The 27,367-nt window shown below is 40.7% G+C and overlaps 1 protein-coding gene across 4 annotated transcripts; it reads left to right on the top strand.

The window, feature by feature from the left end:
• Positions 1 to 228: 228 nt before the first annotated feature.
• Positions 229 to 26,311, top strand: LOC147885350 (uncharacterized). Of its 4 annotated transcripts, none has more exons than XM_087396345.1 (6): positions 229 to 433; positions 21,722 to 23,688; positions 24,302 to 24,394; positions 24,602 to 24,757; positions 24,864 to 25,012; positions 25,823 to 26,311. In XM_087396345.1, exons 1-5 carry the CDS (start codon positions 412 to 414, stop codon positions 24,996 to 24,998), a joined length of 2,373 nt encoding a protein of 790 aa, XP_087252471.1. In that variant the 5' UTR covers positions 229 to 411; the 3' UTR covers positions 24,999 to 25,012; positions 25,823 to 26,311. The 4 variants fall into 4 exon arrangements, with proteins under 4 accessions (XP_087252471.1, XP_087252470.1, XP_087252469.1 ...); XM_087396344.1 differs by having other exon boundaries at positions 25,185 to 26,311; XM_087396343.1 differs by having other exon boundaries at positions 25,158 to 26,311.
• The last annotated feature ends 1,056 nt before the right edge of the window (positions 26,312 to 27,367 follow it).

Below are 27,367 nucleotides of genomic sequence, written 5' to 3'. Positions count from 1 at the left end.
CCCTTTGATTGAATGAATGATAAAAATAATAAAAAACCATGTGTGTGCATAGAGAGAGAGGACCAAGCTTTGGAGTGAGGAGGCAAAAAAGCTTAAAAAGGCAGCGTCCGTCGGCGAAGGGGGGTACGAAGGTTAATTAAGGGGTTAATGATTCTTAATAATTGTAGTTAAAGGCATTCCCTGTTGTCATTAAGGAAGGATGTGTCTGTTCGCTCTTGTTCATATCTTCACTTTTCCGATTGCAATCAATCATTTTGACCTCTGCTTCTGCTTCGTCTTCTTCTTCTTCTGCTCTTGTTTGCTGTCTCCCCCTCGCTTCCTCCTTCAATTCCCTCCAATCCTCACGCAATTCGCCCTCTCCTCCCCTTGCAATTGCCTCCGAGATCCCTCTTCCACGCCAGGTTCCTTTCCATGCCCCCTCAGATGGACGCAGGTTTGATTTCCCTCCTTTCCAGCCTCCTTTTTCATGTGCGCCGGGATCCCGTTTATAGCGTGATTGCCAGATTTACCATTCGTTTCGTGGATTTAGGGGCCTCAATTAAATGTCGCCCTGTCCCCTTGCGTTTTCCTCCTTGGTCCTCTCCTGTGTAAATTTCTTTTGCATCCTCGCAGGCGTATAACTCAATGGCTTGTCTGGATTGCCAATCATAGACGCGATGCAGAGGCCAAGGAGAATGCCAATCTTTATTTATATTTTTTGAACTCCCAATTCGTGAAAGAGTGAAGCTTTTGCCTAACCTTGGCTACGGAAATGGGGTTGTTTGTATACAGGTGGGTTTCTTACGGACGAAGGACAGGTCCAGGATGGAAGAAATTTAGTTTCTTGTAAGCCAGCCTATAGTGCGCTCGAGTAGCTTAAAATTATAAGCATCTACCATGGGAAGAGTGACTTGGTAGATCTTCGGAAAGAAAGCGGGTCTGAAAGATACGGATGGGAAACCATCGGATTATTCAGTCGCCCTAGATTTCCAAGGCAGCATGATGGCTTTTGTTTATAAGCTTCTTTATTTCTGCAGTTTTTGAACGAAAAAAGAGAGAATCATGTCACTCTTTGGGCAAAATTTATCTCTCACGAAAAATTTGACTCGTCTGAGAGCGTCTAAAGAATGTTGGGACCAAGATGGGTAAACTGGCAGACTTTTGGATGTCAGGTCTCCAATCTGATGTCGCTTTGTCGTTGAACCCCCTTGTTGGCAATAAGAAGGGGTTTCAGGCCTCTCCGGTCCTTCCTCGACTGTACTGTCGGCTTAGCTAAATTTCTGCAACCCGCGTGCGTCTGCGCTCTCCGCAAGAAATCATGTATTTTGTTTCGTGGGGCAGCTATGGCCTTTGCTTCACACTAAGCCACGCAGCTCGATCAGTGTTACAGCTGTTCGTGAGTATTACATTCTCGGTTCGTTTTTTGTATTGAATTGGAAAAAAGGGGTTGATTAGAGCTCTCTTAATTCGATGAAAACTCGGCACTGCAATGAGGCAGGGTGCCAATATTTTAGCTGTTTATTTACTATTGCTATATAGTAGCATTTGAGTTGTTAAGTCCTTATTCATCTACATTGCCACTTTGTGCTGCTCTATGTTGTCTTGCATGATCTGTTCAAGACCAGAAATACAACAAATGGTGAAGGATATATTGCAACATAAAACCTTCATGCTACAGCTAAATTTGGAGGAATACAACAAACTAATACTCTCATAGAATACAAAGCAGACCTTCCTTCATCGCCTAAACAAATCTAGGAACAACAGTATTATAGATGTGTTGCTCCCTCTCTATGTGGCCAGCCTAATTTCCAAACCGTATTCATATTCCCTCCGTGTAGGCTCGCCTATTGTGGTGATCGTTTGTTTTAGTTAACAGACAGCCACCGCCACTAAAGGGGTAATGACACGGTGGGAAAAGGGTTTTCATGGGAAAAACAAATTTCCCACGTTGAATGTCATAACGATTAGTAAAAACCATGAACTTTATGTCATTTCAGCCCTTAAATGCTTCACAAACTCTTTTTCCCACAAAACCATTGAGCTAAAGTGCTCCCTGGTTTTGCACAAAACTACCACAATGTCATAATGAGAGTGCGATCCCAAAAGAAACGAAAATGAAGGAAAAAAGCTTCCCTTGGGAAAATTAAAAGCCGGAGAAATAACTTTTTAGATGCATTTATGAATGATGTACGAGACCCAAGTGAACAAGCAGTTGGAACTGTCTTCTACAGGTATCTTATTAGTACACAGTTGTGCTCTACATGCTTCACTTACCCTGCACACTCATGCACACGTGCATGGTTGATACCCATTCATCCATACACGTATGTGCACGTCTGGGACATCTTTTAGAGGAAATTGTATCTGGAAGGTTTTTTTGTGCATGCCGATTTTGTTTAATTAAATATTTTTAGCTGGGCTCCCCACCTCATGAAGATCTAGTGGAGGCTGTCCATAGGCTTTTTTTCATTTTGGGTCCCATTGCCCTTTTTGTTCTCGCTGGAAGTTCAAATCACTGAATGATTCAAGCTCACTCTGTCCCTCGTCCTGAAAGACCCAAACACAAGGTATCAGGTCTTCCCAATCTCCAAATTTGGAGTGATACACAAGCAATTTGGAAATAATTGGATATTTTTAAGAGAATCATAAAATTATCCTTTTCCAACACAACCCTATAATGCGTTTTACTATCCATGTTCTCTTATGACTATCTCAGATTTTTAGCATGATGCCTGGGAGGCAGCATGAGTGAAAAGTGGGTTCAGCAAATGGTGTAATTGCCTGAATTGAGTTGCATCGGGTATTGGTTATCTGACTCTGCAAGATCAAGATGTCTTTGACCAAACTCTGGCTCTTCTGAGACTTGAATCTGCATCATGGACTGTATCATGGGCTTCATTATGGCCATCATGGTGGTTGGGAGGTACACCAATGGAACTTTGAGAGTGCTCTGTGTGGATGGATTCCTGCTCCGCAACACAACGATACACCTTGGGCTGACTGAGGTTGAAGTTCCTCAACAAATGACATAAGGAGATTGGACTGCCTTGCAGAAGACATGCCTAGGTGTCTTGCTTCCACTGCCACACACGTGCTACTTGCTTCCTTCAATACAATGGCAAGGAGAAGGGGTTGAACTTGTAATACTAATGTCAGATACAGGTAGCTTACATCTGACTGCTATAGACACGCAGTGCTACTGTTGTGGAAGCATGCTCATGTTAGATCCAAGACAATCACTCACAGGGTACCATCTTGGTACAGCATCTGTGCTGCAACTGCCCCTCTGAAGAGAGCATTTTTTCTGGTGCTTTTGCAAATGGCCTTTCTGTACGAGGCTGCTCCATCGTTTACAAGAAAGAGGAACCTCTGACTGCTACAGGCATGCAGTGTTGCTACTGTTGTGGAAGCGTGCTCATATTCATGAATGCAAGACAATCACTCACAGGGCACCATATTGGTTCACAGCATCTTGTGTTGCAACTGCCCCTCTGAAGAGAGCATTTTTTCTGTGCTCATGCCAATAGTCTTTCCTTACAAGTCTGCTCCATCCTTTGCAAGAAAGAGGAACCTGGGTGCTCCTGCGTAGGCTGGGATTTTTATATCTTCTATTTTGGAGAAGGGCAAAGCATGTGCCACAATGCCAACCATACGTGTTGATTGGAACTACCATTGTAGCATCCGGAGAACGCCTTCCCAAATGTAGTTGTGTGTGGGCATACACGTAGACATCCTCTATTGCTGATATAGAACAGGGCTTTTTATAATAAAGGATTGAACAGCAAAACACAAATGAGACTCCGGATGCAGGGCAATTCGCCCTGTTGAAGCGACATTAATCTACACGTCTATATCGTTATGCCCAAGCATGTGATACTCTGGTGACGTCCAAAAATTGTAACAAATGTGTTCGTATTTACAAATTTGAAGTGAGGCAAAAATGTGGATATGCTACGCATGTCAATTTGGATCCAAAAGCTCTTTGCCCTTGTTTAAGTTAGATCTTCTTTCCAAGGTGTTGCAATCTAAAGATCTTTCTTTGGGCTACCTTTGAGAATCCAAGAACCTTCCATGAAAAATCATATTTTTACACATAGAGAGGATACCAGAATCATTGGTCTCCTTTCTGTGCACAAAACTGCTGTGACTTACTAATTTCTGCAGCTAAAACTCTTCATTTCCACTTGGCTGATTAATAAGTCTTCCGTGAAAGGTGAACATTTGTGATTGCAACCAGAAGAATCTTCTGTAAGCTCTCCAATAGCCATGCATAAGAAAATTTTAAGTTGCATCTTGAATCCTGGCGAGTGGGGAGAAAATCCATGCGTTAAAGAACAATTTACCTTCTTTGCCATCCAGGCTCTTGAACCACTCTCTATTCTGGATTTGCAATTCAAATCTTCAATGCAAGCATGATGTCAGTGCTAAGTCACTAAGAGCAAAATGGAGGACAGACCTTGAAAGCCTCTCCAGCAACTGCTGCAAATATTTTCATGTGCGCATTGACTCTAATCATGTCCTGGCATCATCTCCAACTTGTGCGTTTAGATGACTATTATTAGCAGTATGAGAATAAGCTGCTCTTATCTCATATTTTTTGCTGAACATGTGAATGCTTCCTTCAATTCATTTCTCTGGCCAGAGTGGAAACAAAGTTTTCTCTAGTCTCACAGTCGACAAAGGTTGCTGCAGCATAAGTTTTCTCTAGTCTCACAATCAACAAAGGTTGCTTCGGTTAGCTTCCTGCAGCATACTTTTTTAACTTGATTGGAGTTGCAAATTGCAATTGGGGGAAATTGGCAAATACAAGCTGCCGCAGCAATACTCTTTCACAACAAGAGTTGCGAGGATCACTTTCCCCCGTAATAACATTTTCCCCTTACTCACTATTATCATCCCCCTGGCTTGTTTAGGTCTCAATATGTTGACCAGCAATGTTTTGGAACATAGAATCCTGATATGCTTAAAATGAATTGAAAAAGTTTCAAAATGCAACTTTGTACCTCTTGAGGGTGGAAAATGCCAACGTGAATGCAAACATGGAAAATTTTCATAATATAGCCTTAAGCAATGCATAAAAGTGTAAAAAATATCATGTACAGTTTACAAAATCCAGAATTATACTATGGAGTCCATGCTTTAGTTCTCAATTGTGATTCCAGCATCCATGGTCCATCCATAATCCTGATCTATAAGAAGCAAACATTTCAATCATATAGCGTGCCCACCAAAGACGAGGCTAACAATGACTCATGACGTAAGTTCTGGTTTCCGATTGAAACGAGACAACGTGGCCATAACTATCTATTATCACCTTTCCACTCATGATTACTCTACGAGATCCACAATTGATGTCCATAAGTGTAGTAAGTTGAACCCCTAAACAAATATCAAATATAAACAAACAGCTTTTGCTGATAATTTTCAAAAACGTGATTGTGACTTACCAGCAGAATGGTATCACTTGAAACTCCTGCAGAAATTCTGATGTTGCAGCCTGTGTTGCACTGAAATCACTTGCTCTTGGTAGCTCACCAAATTTCATCAACTTATGCCAAGGCGTTCCCATCAAATCACATGCTTTCGAAAGTTCGCGCCAAAAGTGATTAACTTAGGCCAAGGCATTCCCAAAATGACATTGTAATGTGCACCTGAAGCTTTCAACCAAAAGGTACACATAATAAAATGTACAATATACCCAACACAATTTTTTGAGCAAGAAATGTTTCTAAGCATGCAGCAAGTTTTAAAGTGTTTCTTGCTCAAATTTTTTTAGTTTTGATGTGACTATATTTTTGGATGAAGATGCTTATATGCAGCTCACATCAAATTCTAGTAAACTAGATGTAGATGTATAATTCACGTACAAGGGGCAGACCACATCTAGTTTATTGAAATTAGATATCTTTATTGGATCTATAATTTCCAAACCTTGAGACGATTGGTGTAAGAAATACATAGACTGGAATCAAGGTCCACTCCACTTCACGTCAGAGAAGAGGTTACCTGTCTCAAGCTTCGGAAATTATAGATCTAATACAGATATCCAATTTCAGTAAATCGGTACTCAACAGGTCAATTATATGTAATGGCCTCAAACATTTAGTCATAATCCTCCAACTATCTCCAAGATGTATAACTTCACAATTCAACCACCTACAATCTTGTATCTCTAGTGTTTACTTTTCTTAGTACATTTGGCTATTTCCCAAAGATTCCTTGATATTGTACCTGTCCGGGTATTTCATCAGGGATTGCCCCTGCGAATCGAAAGGAAAAAGTTTGTTATTCGAGCAGAGCAAGGCTGAAATGATGGTTTTGGACTTGGACATCATTAGGAAATGATGAAGCTAGCCAGTTATTGTCCTTCAATGGTTGAAGCATTCCTGCACATTGTTAATGTTTATTAATGTGAATGTCCTTGTTTTACTCTCTCAGGCTATCCACTTAAACGGGATAGGCTTTCACCAATTTCTTTGCAAATGAGAGTCATCATAGATTTCACATATTACACCTCATCTTTTGACTCTACATTAAGTGCTGTGTTTAGGCCTTTTACGTACATTGGATTTTTTCCAAGGAAAGCTCGTAGATGCAGAGACAGTTTCTTACAAATCTAGTCCTTGGCATTTCTGTGTTGACAATGGAATGTGGGAGGGTCTGTGCTCGGCCATTGATTGGAGATAAGCTAGTAAGTGCAGGTGCTCCTGCAAAAAGTTTTCTTACAGCGCCATTCGTCACTTTATTGGGAGGGCGTTTATATGTGCTTTCAAATCTTTCTGTGGGTCTTCTTGATCAATTCATGGGCAGCACCAAGAAAAATTCCAGCTGTATAAGCTGTGATGTATGAGGAGCGTTATAGACTCGCAGGGTCCTTGCCCTTGTTAAATGCCTACTTTGAATGCATCAAAGGTTGAGAGAGAAATTGGTGGTAGAAAGGTGGATGAAAGCATCTAGCTGTAAAGATGGGCATAAGCATCACAGATATGGGATTTTGTATTGTGAATGTTGGAATTTGGGATGTCTCTTTTGGATAAAGTTACAGGGAATGAATCTGTACGGGTGAATCACGCTGTGAATCTCTCTGGAATAAATCTTGCTATAGTTCCATGTGGAAAGGCCGCATTAGGAACATCTTATATGGGTATACAGTACTTGGATACAATAAACTTCAGGTGTGATGGCATTATTCTGATGCATCTGGAAAAGTAAATATTTGCAACGACAGGCACAGCTCGCAGAAAGGCCCTTTGAGGAGTAAGCATAGGAATATGTACAGGGTTACAAGCACAAGGTTATACATTTGATACTTGTATCTCCTTGTGTGAGAAATGTTAAATTTCATTTTCATCATTTCGGGACATTAATATTATTAATTGAAGCATGTTAACTTAGGTGATTAAGGTCTTGAAAACGTGATCTTAGTCGAGAATACCACTTATACTTGGGTATTAGAAAATTACATTCTGTCTGAGTTTCTAGGATGCTGCCATCTGTAAACACAAATTATACAACAGATCAGATTAAGACCTATCCTATAGGCACGTTTGAGTCTCAGTATAATATATTTCATTTTGGATTTGGTCAGGACTGATATGATCTGTCTCAATCACAGGACATGTTCGATATGGTATTCGAAAACCACACTCCTGAGTTTCGATGACAATTCCAACAGGGACATGAACTGTACATCAGGCAATCAATGATTGTGCCAGAAAGGGTTTTGAGGGTGAGCCAGTGCTATAATGCCAAGAGAAAGTATCAAAGGCCTTCAGGATGGGTGTGAGAGTATCTTTAGAAACATAATACTTTATGTTTAATTATGGGTCTCAATAGGCCCATCTGCATGAATTGCTAGTATTGGTAGTTTAATTTAGAAAAGAATGTCACCTTCCCTTTGTTTTGAATAGGATGTGTTTACAGGGCTTTTAAATTAAGCGTGACCCTTGGACACGTATCGATAAACAGGCAAATACCTGCATGCATAAAGTCATGTGGAGTAGACATGCGTGCTTAATAAAGCTGCATGCATTCACATGCATCTATATGCTTTTTTTGGCATTTGCATTTATTTCCTGTTTGTGGATACTCTTCTCACACTAGAATGTTTATAGAAAGTCATATCAAGTCATTCAAGACATATCTATGCACCTATATACTTTCCACCTATCCTGGCAGGGATGCAGTTCTGCAACACGACTCAATTACTTGATCCCATGAGGTTCCTGACATGGTTGGCATTCTTCTGGTCACACTCTAGACTGTGTTCCCTAGGGCCTATAATATGTTACCTAAGTATCCACAAACTGTGAAAGACTGATAGATTACTTTAATTACAGACCTCCAAATCTGCAAGGCCTCAACTCTAGCATCTGGTAAAGGCCTGATTAAATTGTGTGCAAGAAAGATCTGCCCAAATACTCATGTTGACGATGATCTAACTCTTTGAAGAAGATCAGATAAATGTCAAATGAGAAATTAGAAAAGAATTAGCTTTTAGATCTTCCTGGCTGCTTTAGTGATGTTCTCCATACTGCAATTCCCACCTAGACCAATATTGTTTCTTCACCAGATGTTTCAATGTAGGAGATTGTTTCAAATGTTATGGCCTAGAGGATTTGTTGTGCAAGGGTACCATTTTTGTCACAAAGATTATACATGATCATTAGAGTCAATGGTACAAATGCTCTAGTGATCTATAGGAGTGAGATATTATTTCTTCATTGCACAAAGTACAGCATGAGATGATTTGCTTTCCCCCTTATAGCTTTCCTTGGATCTTGCTCAAGGTAGGGACCCACCATGGATGACTTTCTTCTCTTGTCTTTGTATACCTCTTTTACTTCTATTTTTGTTTATGGGTCTGATCAATAAGAATTTGTTGTGCAAAGACACTTCTTTTGTCAAGGAGACCATACACGTTCTTTGAAGTCAGTGGGCAAGTGCTACTCTTAGGCGGTGAGAGGCTATATGAAGAGTTTAAGAAATATTTTTTTCCTTGCATAGAGTATGACATGAGATGATTGCATTCTCCCCATTTATTTCGACCATGCTCTAGGTAGGAATACACCATTGTCATCTCATTGTGATAATGGTGTAAAGAGGTGTGATGTAAGAGGCATGTAAGGTATGAGACTCCAAAGAATTTTGGAGGCGTTTGATTTTTTCATGTTTTTTATATTTTCAAGGGGAGGGGGAGTAGACTCTAAACCCATCATAGATTCACAAGAAATGTTTATGTATTCACATGAAACATATTGATAACCATCATTGATCGATCATCAGCCTCTTTAAGGAAAAATCAAATGCCTCGAGCTGATTGGCATGAGAAGTAACAAGTTAAACTTAACACTCAAGAGTCAATACATACTATTAACAACAAATCTGAATATCAAGATTCAAAGCCTTGGAAGTAGAGGAAAGAAGTGCCATGGTAAATGCTACATACTACAAGTGGTCATAGGCTCCAACAACCAAACCAAAAACTAAATAGTGGAGATTCAAGACATAGTTATAAAGTTTAACTTGCATCTAATGTCCTCCTTAACAGGAATAGATGCTTGAATCATGATCCTTGTTGCTAGTATATAGTAGCAAGTCAATGCTCAGCATGGAGTGGATCCTAATGATCATCAGTGTCATCCTCCTCATTACCATCATGTGAGGATTGACTACTGGACGATGAAGAAGACTTAAAGTCCCCTAACTAGCTGTTGCCCTCGTCATCATACTCGGAATCTCGCTTTGCCATATCGTCATGAGCCTCCAATACATGTACAGTGTCTCGACCTTGTGGAACATCATCAATTGAAACGGTGACATGCGTGCTAGAGTGAGTTCGAGTCGCATGCCTATCCACACTCTACAACTCCCTAGGAAGCTGGGCATATATCTCCTCGCTCAATCGATTTCTAGTTTCTCTCATAAGCTCTTGCAGAGTAATCCGATGGTGCACAAATTGGCCAAGTATTTCATAAAGTCAAGTACAATTTTGCCAAGCTAAGAATAAGAACAAAGGGGCAAGCCTCGAAGGCTCATGCCACATGGTAGTGTCACATGTGCTCAATGGCAATGCCACAAATGTCAAATACTCACTTGGGAAAGGATGCGGAGTACAAAGGCCCGCAAGTCTGGAGTGCCATGGCCAATATGTCTCTCAACAGTCAGTGTGCTTCACCCACATCTCTCTCCTCCGTGAGGTAGCTCAAGATAAAGCTGAACCAAGGGAATTCTAAGGTAGAAAACTGTGTCTATCAGCATCTGTGCTTCCTCATGGAAGACACGATTCACACAGGTATCCCTATCAGACAATAGAGATGAATTCATGAACACCTATGGGGATTTGAATAGTGAACAATACTCTTTAAATGTGGCCAAAAATTGTCACTAAGGTGTATGTTCTAGACTGCCCTGTTCTAAAGAAGTTGTGAATCAGTCCTCAGTCCACAAACAACAGCCATACAAAGCTGATCCTTATCTTCAAAAGGCGTTCCAAGACCATATACATGTAACCAAACCTAGGCCTTATGATTTCTAACGTACTGTATACCCTTAGGATGGACAAGGTCTTTTTCCTTCTTGAAGACGGACACAATTTGCATGGCCTCTACCATCACTGAACTAATCTTATGACGTGTGAATTAACCTTCATTCCTGCCTACCTAGCATCCCACTGAATTAAAAAAAAAGAAAAGTGCCCAAGCAAGAGGAGATAGTATATTAATTATGCTCCTCCTCTTGATGACACTCTGTTCATAAAAAAGGATCCTACAACCAAACGTGATCCATCCTTCCTTGCTAGGTGTAAGGACATTATTAATTGTGGTAATCTCCTCATCCAAGACCTTAGTCCACATGCTTTTGTATTCTACTCCATACCAAGACTCACATGGGCCAACTGCAGCCACGAGTTTAATCATCATCTACCACTGTTTGATATGAGCTTGCAATGTTTTGTCTCCCCTGCAATGTGTTTATGTAGGAATTGAAGGTATGAGCTTGCAACTACAGTTAGAGATGGGCATCGATATCCACAGATTCAGCCCTCATTCTGTTGGAGGCAAGACTAAGCCCAGCCATAGCTATATCCTTATTCTCAGCCTCAACATGAATGGACTGAAGTAGCTGATCCTCATGTTCCATTATGGAAGTAGAAGGTTGCCCTTCAATGGAAAGAATTACAAATTGATCTCTCAAAGCCTAATCTACAACATCCTGTGGAACATTGGGGCAAGATTCAATCCCTTTTCAACCAAGCTTAGAGGTATGTCGAATCAAAAATGTAGGGCTGTAATTGAAGTTCTCAAAGCAATACTTGCACGTCCATTCCTTGTTGAGTGGTCCCCTTGTACTCAAATTTGTCAAGATGGTGTGGAGTGCCCAATAAGGCCGTCCTCTTCGTGAAAGGGGGCTTTTGAATAGAAGAGGACTGGCTGCAATAGAGGATGGGCTGAGCCACAAAATAGGGTTTTTGCATGAAAGAGGGCTGACTGCGAGAAAGAGGGCTGCTTTGTAGGTAGTGGCAGTTTGTAGGGTATCGTATGGGAAGGTAGAATCCAACGTATGCCAAGAATCGTACAGACGATGAAGAGTCTATAGTGCTAGCAATGTGTAGGACATAGTAGTCCAGCTTCTCTCAATGAAGACTACGCAGAGCCAGCAGCCGTGCAATGTGTGAAGCAGTCTGTAAGGGCAAGTAGGCAGTCCCTTTAAGATTAGGCGAAGCAATCTAGATTCCCTAGGGTCTATGTTCCTTGGTTAGAGGCTGGTTGTAGGACCTACAACCGCTGTACTAGGTAAGTACTTCCAAAAAATTGAAACCTCTAACAAGTAAGACGCATCCCACAACGCCTCTAATGCTCCTAACGATAAGGGGTGCATTTTGGACCCTACTATGGTTGGTCCTCCCTCTTCCCATAGTTTCAATCTCTTTTAGGGTTTTGACTACTTGGCCCCATGTTGCGATCTTTTTAAAAGTCGAGTTTCTCTTTCTTCACAAACAAAAAAGAGGAAATTAGGCTAGAAAAGCTCTTGTCAAACAAAATTTTGAAAGCGCCTTGATACTTTTTTATTTCAGGTGCTAACCTTGTGGTATCCAGTTGTTTTGGTTTTTTCAAGGCCTCTTGTTGTAGGAGTAAAGGGTGTTCAAGAAGTCCTTTTTCTTCAGGGCTCTTTTCTTGTTGAATAGAAATAGGCTTTGGTTGATGATGAGTAAAGTATCGTACATGATTTGCCTTCTTTTAGTAGTCCTTTTGCATGTCAATGTTATCATCCTCATTCAAAGAGTTCAAAGCATTGTCTTCGTGTTTGCATTTTGCCTAGTTCATTTGCTTTTAGTTGCCTTTCATCAATTGATTAGTGTCACTCGGGGTGATTATTCATAGTGTGAGAGTTAATGCTCTTCGAGGCCGAGACGTTTGATTGGTCTTTTTAAATCCCATTCTAGTATGTTTGTTTTCACATGCCTATGTGGGACAATTCTTCCTAGGAAATTATTTATCATTTGTCTTTGGAAAATTTAGTGAACAAGTATTGGAGGGAGTTGACTTGGGTTGTAGATTTTATCACTAATTCCACATGACATTATCTATACTCTTAGGAGTTCAGTGGGATAGATGCACTAGAGACTCTTGAGTAGTCGAAAGTAGAGCAGAGACTGGCATCTTGCTTCGATTCACAGAGTATGGAGAGGTGGCATTATTCTTCTCATAATAATAAGGATCAATATGTACCACTTTAGGCTCTCGAGGGTTTTTGATGATAGGGTTGATGCACACCATGATTTTTGAGGACGGGGTTGAGTTTTACCTCTCCATTGCTCATTCCTTTGTTATGTTTCTGACATATCATATGTTGTCGTTTTCTTTTTATGTAGATCTAGGTTATCGTTGAAAGGTTATTGTTTACAATTTCACTTTTTATTGAATGGTAGGAGAGGTTTGTATTGAATGCTTCTCTTTTGTCAACTTTTTTGGAAACTGTAGCTATGATTATGATCTTTAGTAGATATCTGAAATTGTCATTCTTGTTGAATGTGATATGTTCTTAAACATAATAAGTTTAGTTTTAGAAGAAGAAAGAAATGGATTATGGACCGCAATTAATATGTAAATATCCAGCTCTGTAGAAACTCTAGGCATGATGACTAAGTTGGGTTGCGAAGAAAGTTTGTAAACGCTTAATAAAAGTCTGCATTGGGTGCAGCATTATATTGGTAATAAGGAGCGGGCAAATTGTTCTAGTGAATATATGAATGAGTTGGCTGATATGAGTGAGTACATAGGCAAGATTTTTTGAAATTGTTATTATACAAGATGTTGAGATAAGCAATATCTCTCGTCATCATTAATGCACCTACCAATTCTTAGTTAATGATATGTGATTTGATTTGCCCATATCCGAGTCTCTTTTATTGTTTGATTTTCAGATGCTAACTTGTGCACAATGAAACTCTTAAAGATTAGAATGAGTACTCAATATTGGTTTTGGACACATTCAAAGCAAGGAAAGAAGAGCCCATGTGTTAACCTACCAAGGAGAAATCCTATCATGGAGATATAATATTGCCTCACACACAATAAGCATACTTGGGCAATACAAAAAGGTATTGAAATCATGAGATGATCCCATGACGTCTTTCTTCAACATTCATAATTTTGTTCTTTATTGGGATTCAATGTATACTTTAGGGAGCTCCCTCAAATTTGTGTAAATATTACCCTTGTTTTGATGCAAGTTTTAAAGAGTAGAGAGAACCAAATGGAGGACCTTCTCCAAGGTGAGTGCACACGTTGGACATCTAAATTGGATTCGTGTGATGAATTGCTAAAGCATTTATAACCATTCTCTTGGCATATGCATAGTAGATTGAGAGGAAAAAGCTTCTGTGACAATATGTAAAAGACAGCTACGCATATTGGTCCTTTATGGAAGCCCTTTGAGACCATGGCAAAGGTTTGTTATAGGATTAATTTTACATTAGATATACATAGTGAAATGTGCAATCTACTTCAAACGCAAGGCTTTAAGTATGGGTTGCAATAGGCTAAAGAATTTTTGTGTACATCATGGAGTCCTCATGGCAAGGCATTTCATAAATGAGAAATCCATGATTTAACAAATTTATATAGGATCTATCTTGAAATGTCAAGACCAAGTGACCGATGTGGTATGTGTAAACATTTGTGACATGTTGTGTGTATTATAGGCCTTCAATCTTGAATGAGATGCCTTTTAGGGAAAATTGTAGGATTAGAAAAAAGGTAGATTTGAGAGACATGAAACAGAAGTTGGTTGCTATCAAAACTATTTGCTTTTTTTTGCTAAGAAACTTTGCATGGGAGCACAACTAAAGTCTTTGCAATGAATAATTAGGAGTAGTCAAAGAGTTTGTCGTAAAGGCATAGGTATACTCCATAATGTTTCCATGTTATAGAGCATTGCATGGGATTAAAAGTCGGTAAAGAAGGATCTCTTTATAAGTTTTCTTTTGTTGTAGTGTATTCTTTGGTGCCACCATTTGATATCAGACAGGATTCTTACCTATTGCAATCGATTTGGTTGGATAGGGGTCCCCCCTAGGTCCCTACCTCTACTTCGTTTATATATGTGTGCTCCGCATATGTTGGGTAGCAAGGAAAATAGGGTTTGCATGCTTGGCTAATCCATGAGATGACATGTTTTCTTTTGTATAGTATGAGATTTTGACACCTTTAGGGGAGGTGATCTTTGAATTACGTTGCGAATGGATTGGAGGACCATTGAGAAAAACACTTGAATTCTCTTCTAGAGGATTGTTGATCATTGCAATTGGATAAAGGGTTTAAAGGAGATAAATACGATCAAAATCCAAGGCGTAGATGTCCTAGAATGAAGAAGTGTGAAGGTGAGCTGGTTAGATCCAAGAATCTTGAGGAAATTGGACTAACATGTTAATTGGTGTTATAACATGATGGGATTTGCCAACTTGACATTCTCATGGATCCCAGCTTGTCATTTGCCTTTGTAGATGTTCTTAGACAATATCATCAATGAGATTAAGTTTGCATACAGACTTTTCTTATGAAAAGAGGCTTTCGTTGCACACAGACTTTTCTCTCTTGGAAAACCTTTGCGCAACCTAAAGCTATAGGGATCTAGGACTAGATTTTTGAAGATGCAAGGATTGTCCACAACACTCCAATGGCTCTTTCAAGGAGGCGAAATTGGAAGGAGTTCACTGACTTTAAACTCTCAAGGGAATTTAAAGTTAGTAAAGAGGGGTTGATGATCTACTTTGCTAACAAGTTGCTGTCCTTTATGCAAGAGAAGTATTTAGAGACCTCTTCTTAGCTTCTATTAATTGGATAGCTTGCGTGATTACTAATGAAACCCGGCTTCTCTTGTGGGAATCTAATGCTTTGTTGATAATCACTGTTGTTTAAAAGATGCTTTAGAAAGCACACGTTTAGAATAAGGGTTATTTTCGGAAGCAGCTAAATCCACATTGTTTCTCTTAGAGATGAAGCTAGCTGCCAGTTGTTTTCAAACATTGTCAAAAGGAATATGAAAAGTAGGCGTTTATGATGAGCTGAAGTAAATGGACTATAAAGGATTCTTGTTTGAATTTATGACACTATCCAATTCAAGGGTAGTGACACGTGGCATTGGTACAAGTAACATATGCTAGGCCTATAAAAAATGTTACATGTTGAGAGAATGATATGCCACAATTATGTTTCTCAAAGCTCCTAGAGGTGAAGTTTATTCTCTAGCTTAATTCTAGGAAAACATTAGGTATTTTGTAGCACAATCTTGTTTTTGAAAATACTCTTTCGTAAGTGTATTAGGTGGTCACATAGTGGTGAAAGTACCTAACAATGGAGCTGTTCCATGTCTCGCGATCTAGGAGTAGAGGTTCTAGAGTAGATATGCCATATGTGAGGTGATAAGAAGATAGGTGAAACATGCATTTCCACATCACTAGGGAGACTTTCTTTTAGTGTAATTTGAAAATAATAAGATCCAAAGTAGGGATGTAGAAAACCTCTATGAGACATGAGTTTGTCCTGCATTCGTAACACCTCTTCCTAGAAAGACTCAAATTTAGACTAACGAGCTTTCCAGTGGAGGTTGGCATGTGCAGTTCAGTCCAACATGAAGGAAATCATGGGGGTAATGACTTTGGGAGGACAGCGAGATAGTAGGTAAGTGGTATGTATCTTGTTGTTTTTCTAATGCGTTGTGGGTGTTGTTGCTTGCAGGATGCTACAACCCAAGCAACCTTGAAATTTTTTGGGAATGAACGATCAAGTATGGCTTTTGAATCTCATTGTCAATTTGCAAGACATCTTGTTGATGGAAACATGCTCTCAAGAAGAATTTATCTTCACAAGCTCGATCCTCTCCAAACTTGAGGGGTAGGGTGACTCAATATTTGACCCCTCCTAGAAGTTCAGCGTGCGGGTTGGATCCATAGATCCACTTGCTCCAATTTTGTCACTCTTTCTCCCTTCTATGATGCTTTTGAGACTTTATATTGCGTGGGACATACACTTTCCTTGAGTGGTGAGTATATGCTAAACAATTGGAATGTTGCAAGTCACATACTGTAGGGGATTGTATCGTGAAGGTGATGAAGATCTAGTTGTCACAATAGATTTTGCGTGAAAATAATTGAGACCTTATTCAAAGCAAGGCAAAAATGGATGCCAACTCCATAAAAAAGTGGTTGACATTTCATTTGCAAATGAATAAATTTGGTGCTAGCCTATGCATTAGTTGAGCTTCTCATAAATGGACAGGTTTCTTCGAAGATTAAGGACTTAGTTTGGGATGGCGTGAAGTCATTCAAGGTGTTTATTGAGCTTGAGGTAGTTTCTATTATATAGAGGGGAGCACCATTCCATAGAGTTTAGTAGTGAAGATCTTCTTCCTTTTCAAAGGAATGCAGTCCTATGTTAGGGAAGATCCAATAACAATGAGCCTACTCTTTATCTGTTGTGTTGTGAATAGAACTAAGAAAAATAGAATTGTGGGGGCTTCCCAATTTGTTGTCAAGGAGGATCTAGGATGTTGGCTAACCAAGATTATTTGTAAAACGTTTATGTAATAGTAAAGGTATCCAATATTTTCATTGTAAGATCGACGGAGCTAGGCTTTTTGTACATTGTTTTTGTCATAGTAACGTATGTTGATGAATGGAGTTTGGGTATTCCATACCACTCAAAATTTTGAGTAGAAAAATTTGCAAGGTATGAAGAAATCTTGGCATAAACATAGGATACCATAGGATCGTAGTTGCTTAGAAACAATCTCACACACACACACACACACACACACACACACACACAGAGCTTAAAAACAATTGCTGAGAGAGAGAGAGAGAGAGAGAGAGAGAACAAAGTGGTCTATAAAACAAAAGATCACATGATCTAATCAAAGAACTATGGGTGAGCCTAGGTGCTTCTCCCAGTACCATATATTACTTTTAAAACTATGCCTAATGTGAAGAAGTACAATGCACATGAACCAAAGTAGCATCCATGCCAAGCTGGCGGTGGAGGAAAGAATCTTTGCATAAACATAGGACACTATAGGACTCTAGTTGCATAGGAACAATAGCAAGAACTGAAATGGCATAGTGGAGGTGAATGGTGTTGGGGAATGCCATATTGCATATGTAGGAACTGGATAAGATTATGATGTGGAAACCTGAACTCATTATAGGAATTACTCTTTTTAAAAATAGGATTGGTGTAAGAAAAGTGTGTGTGTGTGTAGATAGAGACATAGGTAGTTGGGTAGGTATTTTGCTAGATAGATAGATAAGTAGAGTGCTAGCTAGCTAGGTATACAGGTAGGTAAATCTGATAGATAGATAGAGAGTGTATTAACATCTTCGAGAGACTAGAATGACTGCTTGTTTTCTTTAGAGACAATAATAGAATTGGTGTAAGAAAAGTGTGTGTGTGTGTAGATAGAGACATAGGTAGTTGGGTAGGTATTTTGCTAGATAGATAGATAAGTAGAGTGCTAGCTAGCTAGGTATACAGGTAGGTAAATCTGATAGATAGATAGAGAGTGTATTAACATCTTCGAGAGACTAGAATGACTGCTTGTTTTCTTTAGAGACAATAATAGAAAATTTGATTAGATAAATGGTTTTAGCTTGTCTAACACAAATTTGAGACAAAAAGAGTACATGATGTAGTTAAAGAAGAAAGGGAGAGCTTAGGCACTTTGTCCATCCACGAAACTAGTGCTAGTGGGTGCTCTATCTCTCATCTTGTGCATGAATTTGACAAGCTGCTTGGCTTTGGCCACAAGGTTTTGTTACAGTTCCATATGGTGCAAGTCAGGGTCTCGGTCCTGTCAGTCTCATAGCGCCCCCCCCCCCCCCCCTTCCTTTCGACTGGTGTGTGAATGTGTGTCTTGTCAGGAGTCTAGGGTTAATTTGTGTTGGGGTCACGTCATATGTGTCAGGCCCCCTCAATCCCATCGTCCTGTACTCCTGGGGTGGAGCTCAGAAGATGTGGCATCTGTGACGGCTTAGGATGTGCGAGGGTTCCCTCAGACTGTGAGATTGAGAGCCTTACTGGTTCTCTACTACTACTGAACTAGAGTGGGCTGAAACGGTTTCCTTTGTAGGGCCACTTGGAGGTCGCCTTGATGGCCAATTGCATCCTGGCTATACGTGCCTTCATCTCTCAAAAGTGTAGATAGAAGTAGTTTTGAGTCGATTGTGGAAGGTTGTCGAGTAGCTAGGCTGCACTGGGAGAATTCTTAAGCCATCTAAGTCAGTTTCTGATTGGTTGAGGGTTGGCTTGTAGTTAAGCAGCACTTGGGATATTAGATGTTGGGCAATAGCTGAGCAGGTTTGGGAGATCTGGGAAGGTACATCCTTAGGGTAGCTGGAGTAGTTTTTGGCTGGTTGAGGTTGGCTACTAGCTACCTGGCAATCAACTTAAAGCTCAACGAATTTAAACTCATTGATAAGGAGGCTAAGGGTTTAGTACCCTTAAGTATATAGTTGATATGGATAGCCATGCATTATGGAGTTTATGGTTTTCAACCTGTGACCATCATGAGATTGGAACTGTGCGATGTGTTGCATTTTTAGAGGATGAGTATGGGCATGTGTGTGTGTGTGTATACATGCTCCCAATAGCAAAACCTTTTGGGATTCCATTGGCTATAGGATTGGCAGTGCAGCTCTTATGGATGTGGGACAACTAACTGTTTCTCAGTCATAGCAGCATGGCATATTGGAATATTTGTTATATCTAGACCGCTTGCTGGCGCCATGCCCCTGGGCTTATGGAGCTAAGTGAAAGAAAATGGGACACAGTGGAAGATAACAACGAAATGCAAGTACATAATAGAAAACTGGAGATGAAATTTTCTGATCTTTTCAAAACTGCTGATACAACTGATAGCTAGTGCTGTCCAAGAATACTGATTTCATGTCCATATGAAAGACCTGCCACTTTTTATTAGCACCCAATGCTAGTGCTACCTAAATAGTAGTCATCCTTGCTGTGGATGAAAGCTTTCAACCTGAGAGTAGCCCTGTGCAACAAGTCGAGCTTTGTACTTTTCCAAAGATCCATCGTACTTGTACTTGGCCTTCCATACCCATTTAGTGCCAATGACTTTCCTTTGCATGGGCCGATTCTTTGGCACCAACCTTGCCATCTGCATTACAGATTTCTACTCCAGTTCTCTTGAAGAGCACCTCCAAGTTGAACCTATATTAGATTCTTCTTAAGCTGAGGTACTAGCAATACATCAGACAACTCTTTAGCTTCACCATCTTGAATGTTTAAAGAAACAGTACGTATACCTTCAATAGGGCATTTTGCATTGTTGCCAACCGTCACATTGATGGGCTCTTCGAGAAGCATCAAAGGTGGTACCATTCCTTCTGTCTTGTCGAAACTTAAGTTGAGAAGCATACTTCTTCAATTGCAATCCGTAGCTCGAACTCAGATCCAACCGTGTTGGCAGATTCATTGTCTTTTGAAGAAGACTTTGTAGTGCTGTTCCTCTCATCTTGTTGCTTCTTTCTACAGTCCTTAATCATGTGACTGCTCTTGCTGCAGTATGGGACACACCCTTGGACTTCCTCTTCTTCACATCCTTCTTCTCATCCTTTTTCTTTTCACCATGCTGCATCGCTTCCGCCATCGCGCGTCCTCAATCGCATCTCTTCCTCTAGAAGCATGGCACTGAATTCTTCAAATGTGGGTTTGGAGTTCTCGCCGGTGTTTTAAATGCGATAACCAGCACATGGGTTACCTTTGGGGAAGAACTCGGATGCATCTTGTGGCCTCCTCCTTGTTGCTCTTTTCTATCCCTACTACTACCATGCGATCACAAAGATTCTGGATCCATGCCATGAAACTCTCAACTGCTTCTCCTTTTGAGAACTTCTTTGCTGCAAACTGATTCTCTAGGTTTTGAGTCATGGTTTGATTCTGCGTCTCATACTGACATTTCAATATGTTCCAAGCCTCACTTGCCTTGGATGCATACTGAATCAACGTCAAGATAGAATCAGTTACATTGGTAACACTACATCTCCGAGTACATAGAAGAGCAGCGTTGGGTGAGATCATGTTACCGGGGTTGCTTGGGTATGGTTTGCGATTGGCTTTGGATCGTAGAACAAGATCGAGGGGCTCGTATGAATCCAATAACTTCTAGAGGGTCCATCAAGCTTGCCTTTGATGACGGCAGGTAGATGACTTCACAGGATCTGCACTTGAGTCACTGGGGCTACTGAGGTTGTTGGACTGCTGATAGCCAACACTCCAAATGTTTTCTGTTAGAGAAAGCTCGTTGAACTTGCACTATCGTTATTACTCAAAGCACTTGTGCTTTGATACTATGAAAGAAAATGGGACGCAGCAGAAGATAACAAAGAAATGCAAGTATACAATGGAAAACTGGAAAGAATAAACAACTTCGATACACCAAAACTGCTGATACAACGGATGGCTAGTGCTGCAGACCCGTGTGCTGTCACGTGAGAGCTTAGAAGTCAGATGTGGACGGAGGATTGTGAGCACTGAAGATTGGAGTGGATTCAAGATAAGAGGGGAGACTATTATGAAGTGTGCCATGTGGGTCGGTCAGACTGGCCGACTACAGATGCTTTAGAAGCCTTACTGTTGAGCCGACTATGCATTGTATTCAAGTGTGTACAAGCCCCGGGACCCCTGGCTGTGGGGGCTGACGCCCCCTAGACCCCCCACTTTTTTGTGGGGCTAACACCCGTCCCAAACCTTTCTCGAGGCTGGTATCAAGCTCTATCCCACTCGACTAAATGTCAAGTCCACATACGCCGTCTCATAACGGTCTGGTCTACAAACTAAGATCGCATTCGAGTGTCTATACTCGGGACCCTTCCAATATCTACTGCCATGAATGAACGCTTGGTTTCATACTTGATTAACACAATGGATGGAAGTGCACCATCATTTTTGCAATCTTCTTTATCTCTCTCCTGAAAATATAATGCCCATTATGAAGAAATATAAAGCTTACCATTGGTGGTGTTGTCACCAATCAATCAAAGTTGGACGTTGAAATTATGTGTATGTTCTTTTAGTCACTGTCTCTTTGCTTGTGTCGAAATTGGTTCTCTTATTTATTATCCTGATTGTCATTCTATTTATTTTATGAATGTTTATGAATTTCTTTTCCTTTTTAATCTCAGAAGACATTTCTTTTAGCTGAATTTTTGTACTATCAACAGGTAGGCAAGGTTATGGCTCTGGAGAATTTGAACCTCAAGCAAGTAGCAGCCAGTGTGTTTGTCCTGTCAACATGTTAAGCAGCGTCGATGGAGTAGTTTGGACTGGTGCAGGTCCCTCGTGTAATGAGTCTTGGAGGAGGACAGCTCTGGGGGAATCCTCTGAAATGGCAGCAATGCAAGGTTTTCAAAGACCAAAACGGCAAAATTGTGGAGCCTTGGTGCAAGACCATGGGAACTCTATGAGTGGGATCTATGGAAGCTGGGTAGGGTCTGTGTCTAGCAGAATGAATATGGAACTTGAAGGAAGGCCGGGGTGCTGCCCTGGACCAGTGTTTACAGACTTCCAGGGTGCAATGGATCATGGCAACAGGAAGTCTAATCTTGACTTCTTTCAACCTGGATCTGCTGGACCTAGCTCCTCCAGTTTCACACCAGGTTGGATAGCTGGGAATACCAATGTGGGACCTCTGATACAGTATGAGGGGGCCCCTTTGGGCATTAGGTTGGGTGTTCGGAGTTCAGTTTCAACATTACACTCTGCTCAATCTGCAGATGTGAGTTCCATGATGACTTATGGAAATGCAGATGGCCTTAGGTCTCTCGGAAGTTTTGGTGAACACAGTGGCTGTTCAGAGGCCACCTTTCTTGGTGCCAATAATATTCAGGGATGCATTGCAGGGGATGGAAGAAGAGGTTTGGACCCGTCTATGTGTACTTATTCATCTCTATTACCAGGTTCTGAAGGAAGGACCATAAGATTTCCAGCCAACAGCTCAGTTGGCAATTCCATGAACAGTCCTGGCGATTTGCAGGCTCATACAAGCAGTGGGAGGAGAACCTCTTGTAAAAGGAAAAGCTCCATGGCTGGGATGACAGGCTCTTTACCTATTAGGAGTTCTCGTAGATGGGAAAGTAATTTTTCTAGGGCCACTGAAGGATCTGGACCAAACAGGTCTGACATGGGGAATTCCTTTGCTGCCGATTCTGATGTTTTTCACACTGCAACTTCAGCTCCTATGAACCCAAATTGGGATGAGCCACATTATCTCAGGGATGGCGACATGACCTTGCAGGCCTTACGAGGGAATCCAGCACTCCATGGATCAACTGGAAACTCCAGGTATGTTCGTAGCAGGCCTGTGCAACAGGAACATAATCAGTCTCAATTACACCCGCTGGTTATGCAGGACAGCAGGATGTCAGTGGCTGGTATACCTTCTCAGACATGGATGCCTCGAAGAGTACAGACAAATGAGCAGATTATGGAATTGCCAGCAAATCCGAATATTGCTGTTCTGCCTGATAACTGGTCTGCCTTGACATTCAATCATAGCAGTAGCCCTTCAGTTGCTGGCAATTGGAGTGGAAACAATACATATCCAGGAACTGGTATCAATCAGTCCACTCCACTTGGACCAGCTGGAGAAATTGTATCTGGTATCTTTGAAGGGAATCAAACGAGGAATCCATCAAATGGAGCTTCAAGCTGGTTTGGAATCACAACTTTTGATTGCCAGTTGCCAAACCAGACCAGCTTTGATCCTGCAGGCAGAGCCATATCAGCAGTGTCAAGTAGAACTCTCAATATTAGAGAGCCTCATGGACATCTCTCTCAAGTGGGCGCCAACCCCTTCATCTATCCAGGCTCAGTTGCTTCACGGCCTTCTGCACATATTTCAACTACATTATTGAGCAGACACAGCATTTTCCCTTCACAGGGACGAGTCCTTCCTCCTGCACCATCTACTGCCTCAAACAATATAATGCCAGGGCCTCAAGCAGCATCTGTTGATACCTATCCATCATCTGCATCTGTACATGGTCCAGGCCCTTCATCCATGCCTTCTTCGTTTCTAGATAGGCCCACTGGCGAAGGTGGTCCAATGCAAAGTCTTCTTCGCATGCCATTTCGGGGAATGCAAATTCTGCCAGCAGAGCGAGGGAATCGCCAACGGTTCATATCTGAGGTGAGTACATTATGTTTCATTATCAATGGAGTGTTGACTCACATAACCTTAGGGGTATTTATTTTTATTGTTGTTTGAGATCAAATTTAAGTCAATACAGCCAACAAACTTTTATACGATGTAACTCAAATAATTGAAGAGGGATGCATTGGGAATTTTTCGTTGATATAATGGAATACTGATGATGATGATGATGAGAATGAATAGTAATCATAAAGACTAACAGCAACCTTCGGAACAACAGAAATAATAATAGCATCAGCAGAAGCAGCAACAACATTGATCATAGCAACCACAACAGCAGCAGAAATATTAAGTTTAGACATCAAAGTTTCTAGATCTTTCTCCATGCTTTTCATTGTTCTAAAATAGAACTGTATCCTGACAGTTGCTTAGAAGTGCCTTAGTTCCAACAATCAAAGAAACAAACCAGCACAAAGTTATCTAGGACATCTAAACCGTTGGGTTGAGTTTTGTCTCTGTTGTTCAGTAAATCTAGCATTTTGGTGCTTGCAGTCCTTTTGTCCAAATTTCTCCACCTGGGAATAGGACCTCCTTTGATCTCAATCTGAATCTTCATAGTGGTTTGGACATAACCTTTTTGGCTGTGCAGGAGTTGTTGGATCAGTCCATGGTGTACAATGGGGTTGATACTCATGACCAGCACAGTGATATGCGGCTAGATGTTGATAACATGTCCTACGAGGTATGGCAGGGTATCCAATGAATTAATGCGAGTAGGAGGTTTCTGTTAAATCAGGTCCAGGGTGTAAAACCTAGGGTCACTGCAAGCACAGATTTTTTGGAAGTCTCACCTTTTTTATTTTGCCACTAGCAGTCAATGAATACTAAGTGTGTTCTGTTAGCATCATTTGGGTTGACAGACAGCTAAGATAAGTTTCCTTGTCTCCAGGAGCTCCTTGCTTTAGAAGAAAGAATTGGTAACGTTAACACAGGGCTTTCTGACAACATCATTGCAAAGTGCCTGAAGACAAGCACCCATTCTTCTTTGAATGCTACAATTGCTGCAGTCTCTCAGGAAAGCGAAATAAAATGCAGTATATGTCAGGTTAGACGTCTGCTTATTTAGCATGGGTTCTTAACATTTTTTTTGCTTGTGTATTTCCAAATATGCAATTGCTTTGCAGTTGACAATCAGATACTGTTTCATGCAGGAGGAGTACATGGATGAAGATGATCTAGGAAAACTTGACTGTGGTCATAGTTATCACACTGCTTGCATTAAGCAGTGGTTAGTGCAAAAGAATCAGTGCCCCATTTGCAAGGCTGCAGCCTATTCAGAGTCTTAGGTTGTTCTGAATGAGTAAGCTTGCATATTCTGCATCTTGTTTTCCTACCATTTGACAAGCTGTACATAATTCAATTTAAACACTTTTTATTTACCGTTCTTTAATCAGAGAGCTGATGGCTGGGTTTCACATTGTAAATTTGATCACAAATATGTTCAGTTTCTTTTGAAATGAAATTCGTTCTAGTTTGAGGAAGGTCAGTGTTGCTGATGAAGGCTGTGACGAGTGATGATATTGGGTTGTAAGGATCTAGTGGGCAGGACATGCCATCTTTGATTGAGATTCGGAGTCTATGCTGCTGGTAAGCATGCCAAGTTTCCTGTGAGGTCAGGGCCACTATAAAAATGTCAGTCCCAATTTCTTGGTTAGCTTTTTCATCAGTTATCATTACTTAAATTTCCCCCCTTTGGGTAGTATGCTTCCTGGAACCTTCAGATCGAAGCCAACTAGGCAACCTTGAATTAATTCTAAAACCTGATGGGTTTTGTTTATCTAACCTGGCACTTACCCTTCTTCCTTCCATGGCAGTTCAATGGAGTTGCAGCTGTGGGCTCTGTGCTCTTCTTTATGGTTGTTTTTCACTCACATTTGTGGTTATGTGCCTTTTGACACCATATCTCTCATATGATTCATTAAGACAGTCAATCCAAAGTGCATCAGAATATCAGCCTGTTTGCTTAACCAAGGACACATTTAGGGAAATTGAGCAGGAAATCTTAGATAGCTTGAAGGCACTCCTTTTGAATTTTGATAGGATTAGGTGAATTTTTACAAATGTTTAATATGTAGTGCAATTGACAGGGTTTGAAGTGGGATGTGTACAGTTTTGCAGTGGGAGTTGAGGAGAACGAGTGACAGGCTTGCCTCATTCTTCTGGGAAAGGAGGGAGGTGGGTCCAATCTGCAATGCAGGATGGGAGCCCAATATCTGTACTTGATTAGAGTATCATTGGTTCAGAAAGCTTTTGCTGAATACGTAACTCTGACCAAAGAAGAGGCTCTCAGCTTAGCCTTGTCCATTTTTCTTCACTCTATGAGACTGCAAGTGGAGCTCCTCTAAGCCCGGAATCAGGCTTTGGGGTGTTTAATCCGTTCATGCCTTAATAAGCCATTGTTTCCACGGTCGTTCCTCAATGTAAGATAAAGCTGCTGCTGCTTTTCTTGCAATTCTTATATGTACAGAGACTTAATTCTCATAATCTTAATATCTATTTCGGGGAGACCAATGAATTCTGGGATCTTATAAATGAATTAAGAATGGAAGTTTGAATTTCGATGGTCAGGCCACAGACTTCTCTGGTTGGCCACTCGCATGCCACCGAGTCGTAAATTTAGATGCCTTGTACTTGCATTTCTCTGCCAATTGTGCAGTCGATATGGAGTATCTAATTTCAATTATGACAATTCGCACTCAAATCAGGACAGGGATAGACATAATGAGCTGTCCATGCTTATTACCATCCACAGATACCTAGGCAGTGAACATACAACTGTTCCTTTCTCTGGGGAAGAAATTTCAAGGCATTACCATCATTGTATGCATAGAAATTGATTCTAATGTACGATAGATCACTTTTGGTTTAGTTGAGACAACCATCAAAGGAACATGTGCCTCAAATTTTAGATTTTTCTAGTTGGCATAGCCTTCTGAGACAGCCCTTTACCTAGCTCAGAAAGCATGAAAAAACTGCAATTAACACTCTCTCTCTGCTAAAGCACATCTCATGATCAGATTTACTCTATTGAATTATAGGTCTGATAAGCTGTTGATGTTAACTGCCAGTCAATGGCAGGAAATGTGAGGCAGAACGATGTTATCCGACGTTAGCCTTAGTTGGGCACTTGTATCCACCTCAAGTTTTGTGTAGTGCCAAAAGTCTGGTTATACCTTTGAACTAATAAGGTGCGATTGATATAAGGTATCACCCAACAGAAATAATCGGGAAGGGCTCTAGTGCCGGAAACTATCTCATTAAACATCCACAACGAATTCTGCTTGTTATCGACTAATGCTATTAAATGGCATGGGGCATCATCTTGAATGCCAAAATTGCCGGTGTTAAATATTTGTTGATAGGAGTGAGAGAATCATGCTTCTTTAGTTAACCATTTATCAGTATTGCTGAAATTTAATGTGTGACTGGTCAGCCATTCCTTGCAGGGAAAACCGTATTGCAACCTCATCATGGTTGTGCAGTTGCATGCAGGTACCCTAGTGTGCTGAAATACGAGACCAAAGGAGTTGGAAAATATAATGGTTTGGTTCACAAGGCACTTTCATCCAAGCTTGATGTTTTTAGTGGTTCAGAGATGTATCGGCAACTATGTCTTAAGGGTGTTTACAATGAATGGGTATTTACCTTGTAGGGG

The sequence above is a fragment of the Dipteris shenzhenensis genome, chromosome 25, assembly GCF_047967505.1.
Source record: "Dipteris shenzhenensis isolate YYH24624 ecotype China chromosome 25, Dip_SZ_1.0, whole genome shotgun sequence".
In the NCBI taxonomy this organism is placed as follows: Eukaryota; Viridiplantae; Streptophyta; class Polypodiopsida; order Gleicheniales; family Dipteridaceae; genus Dipteris; species Dipteris shenzhenensis.
This window is presented reverse-complemented; position numbering and strand designations above follow the sequence as displayed.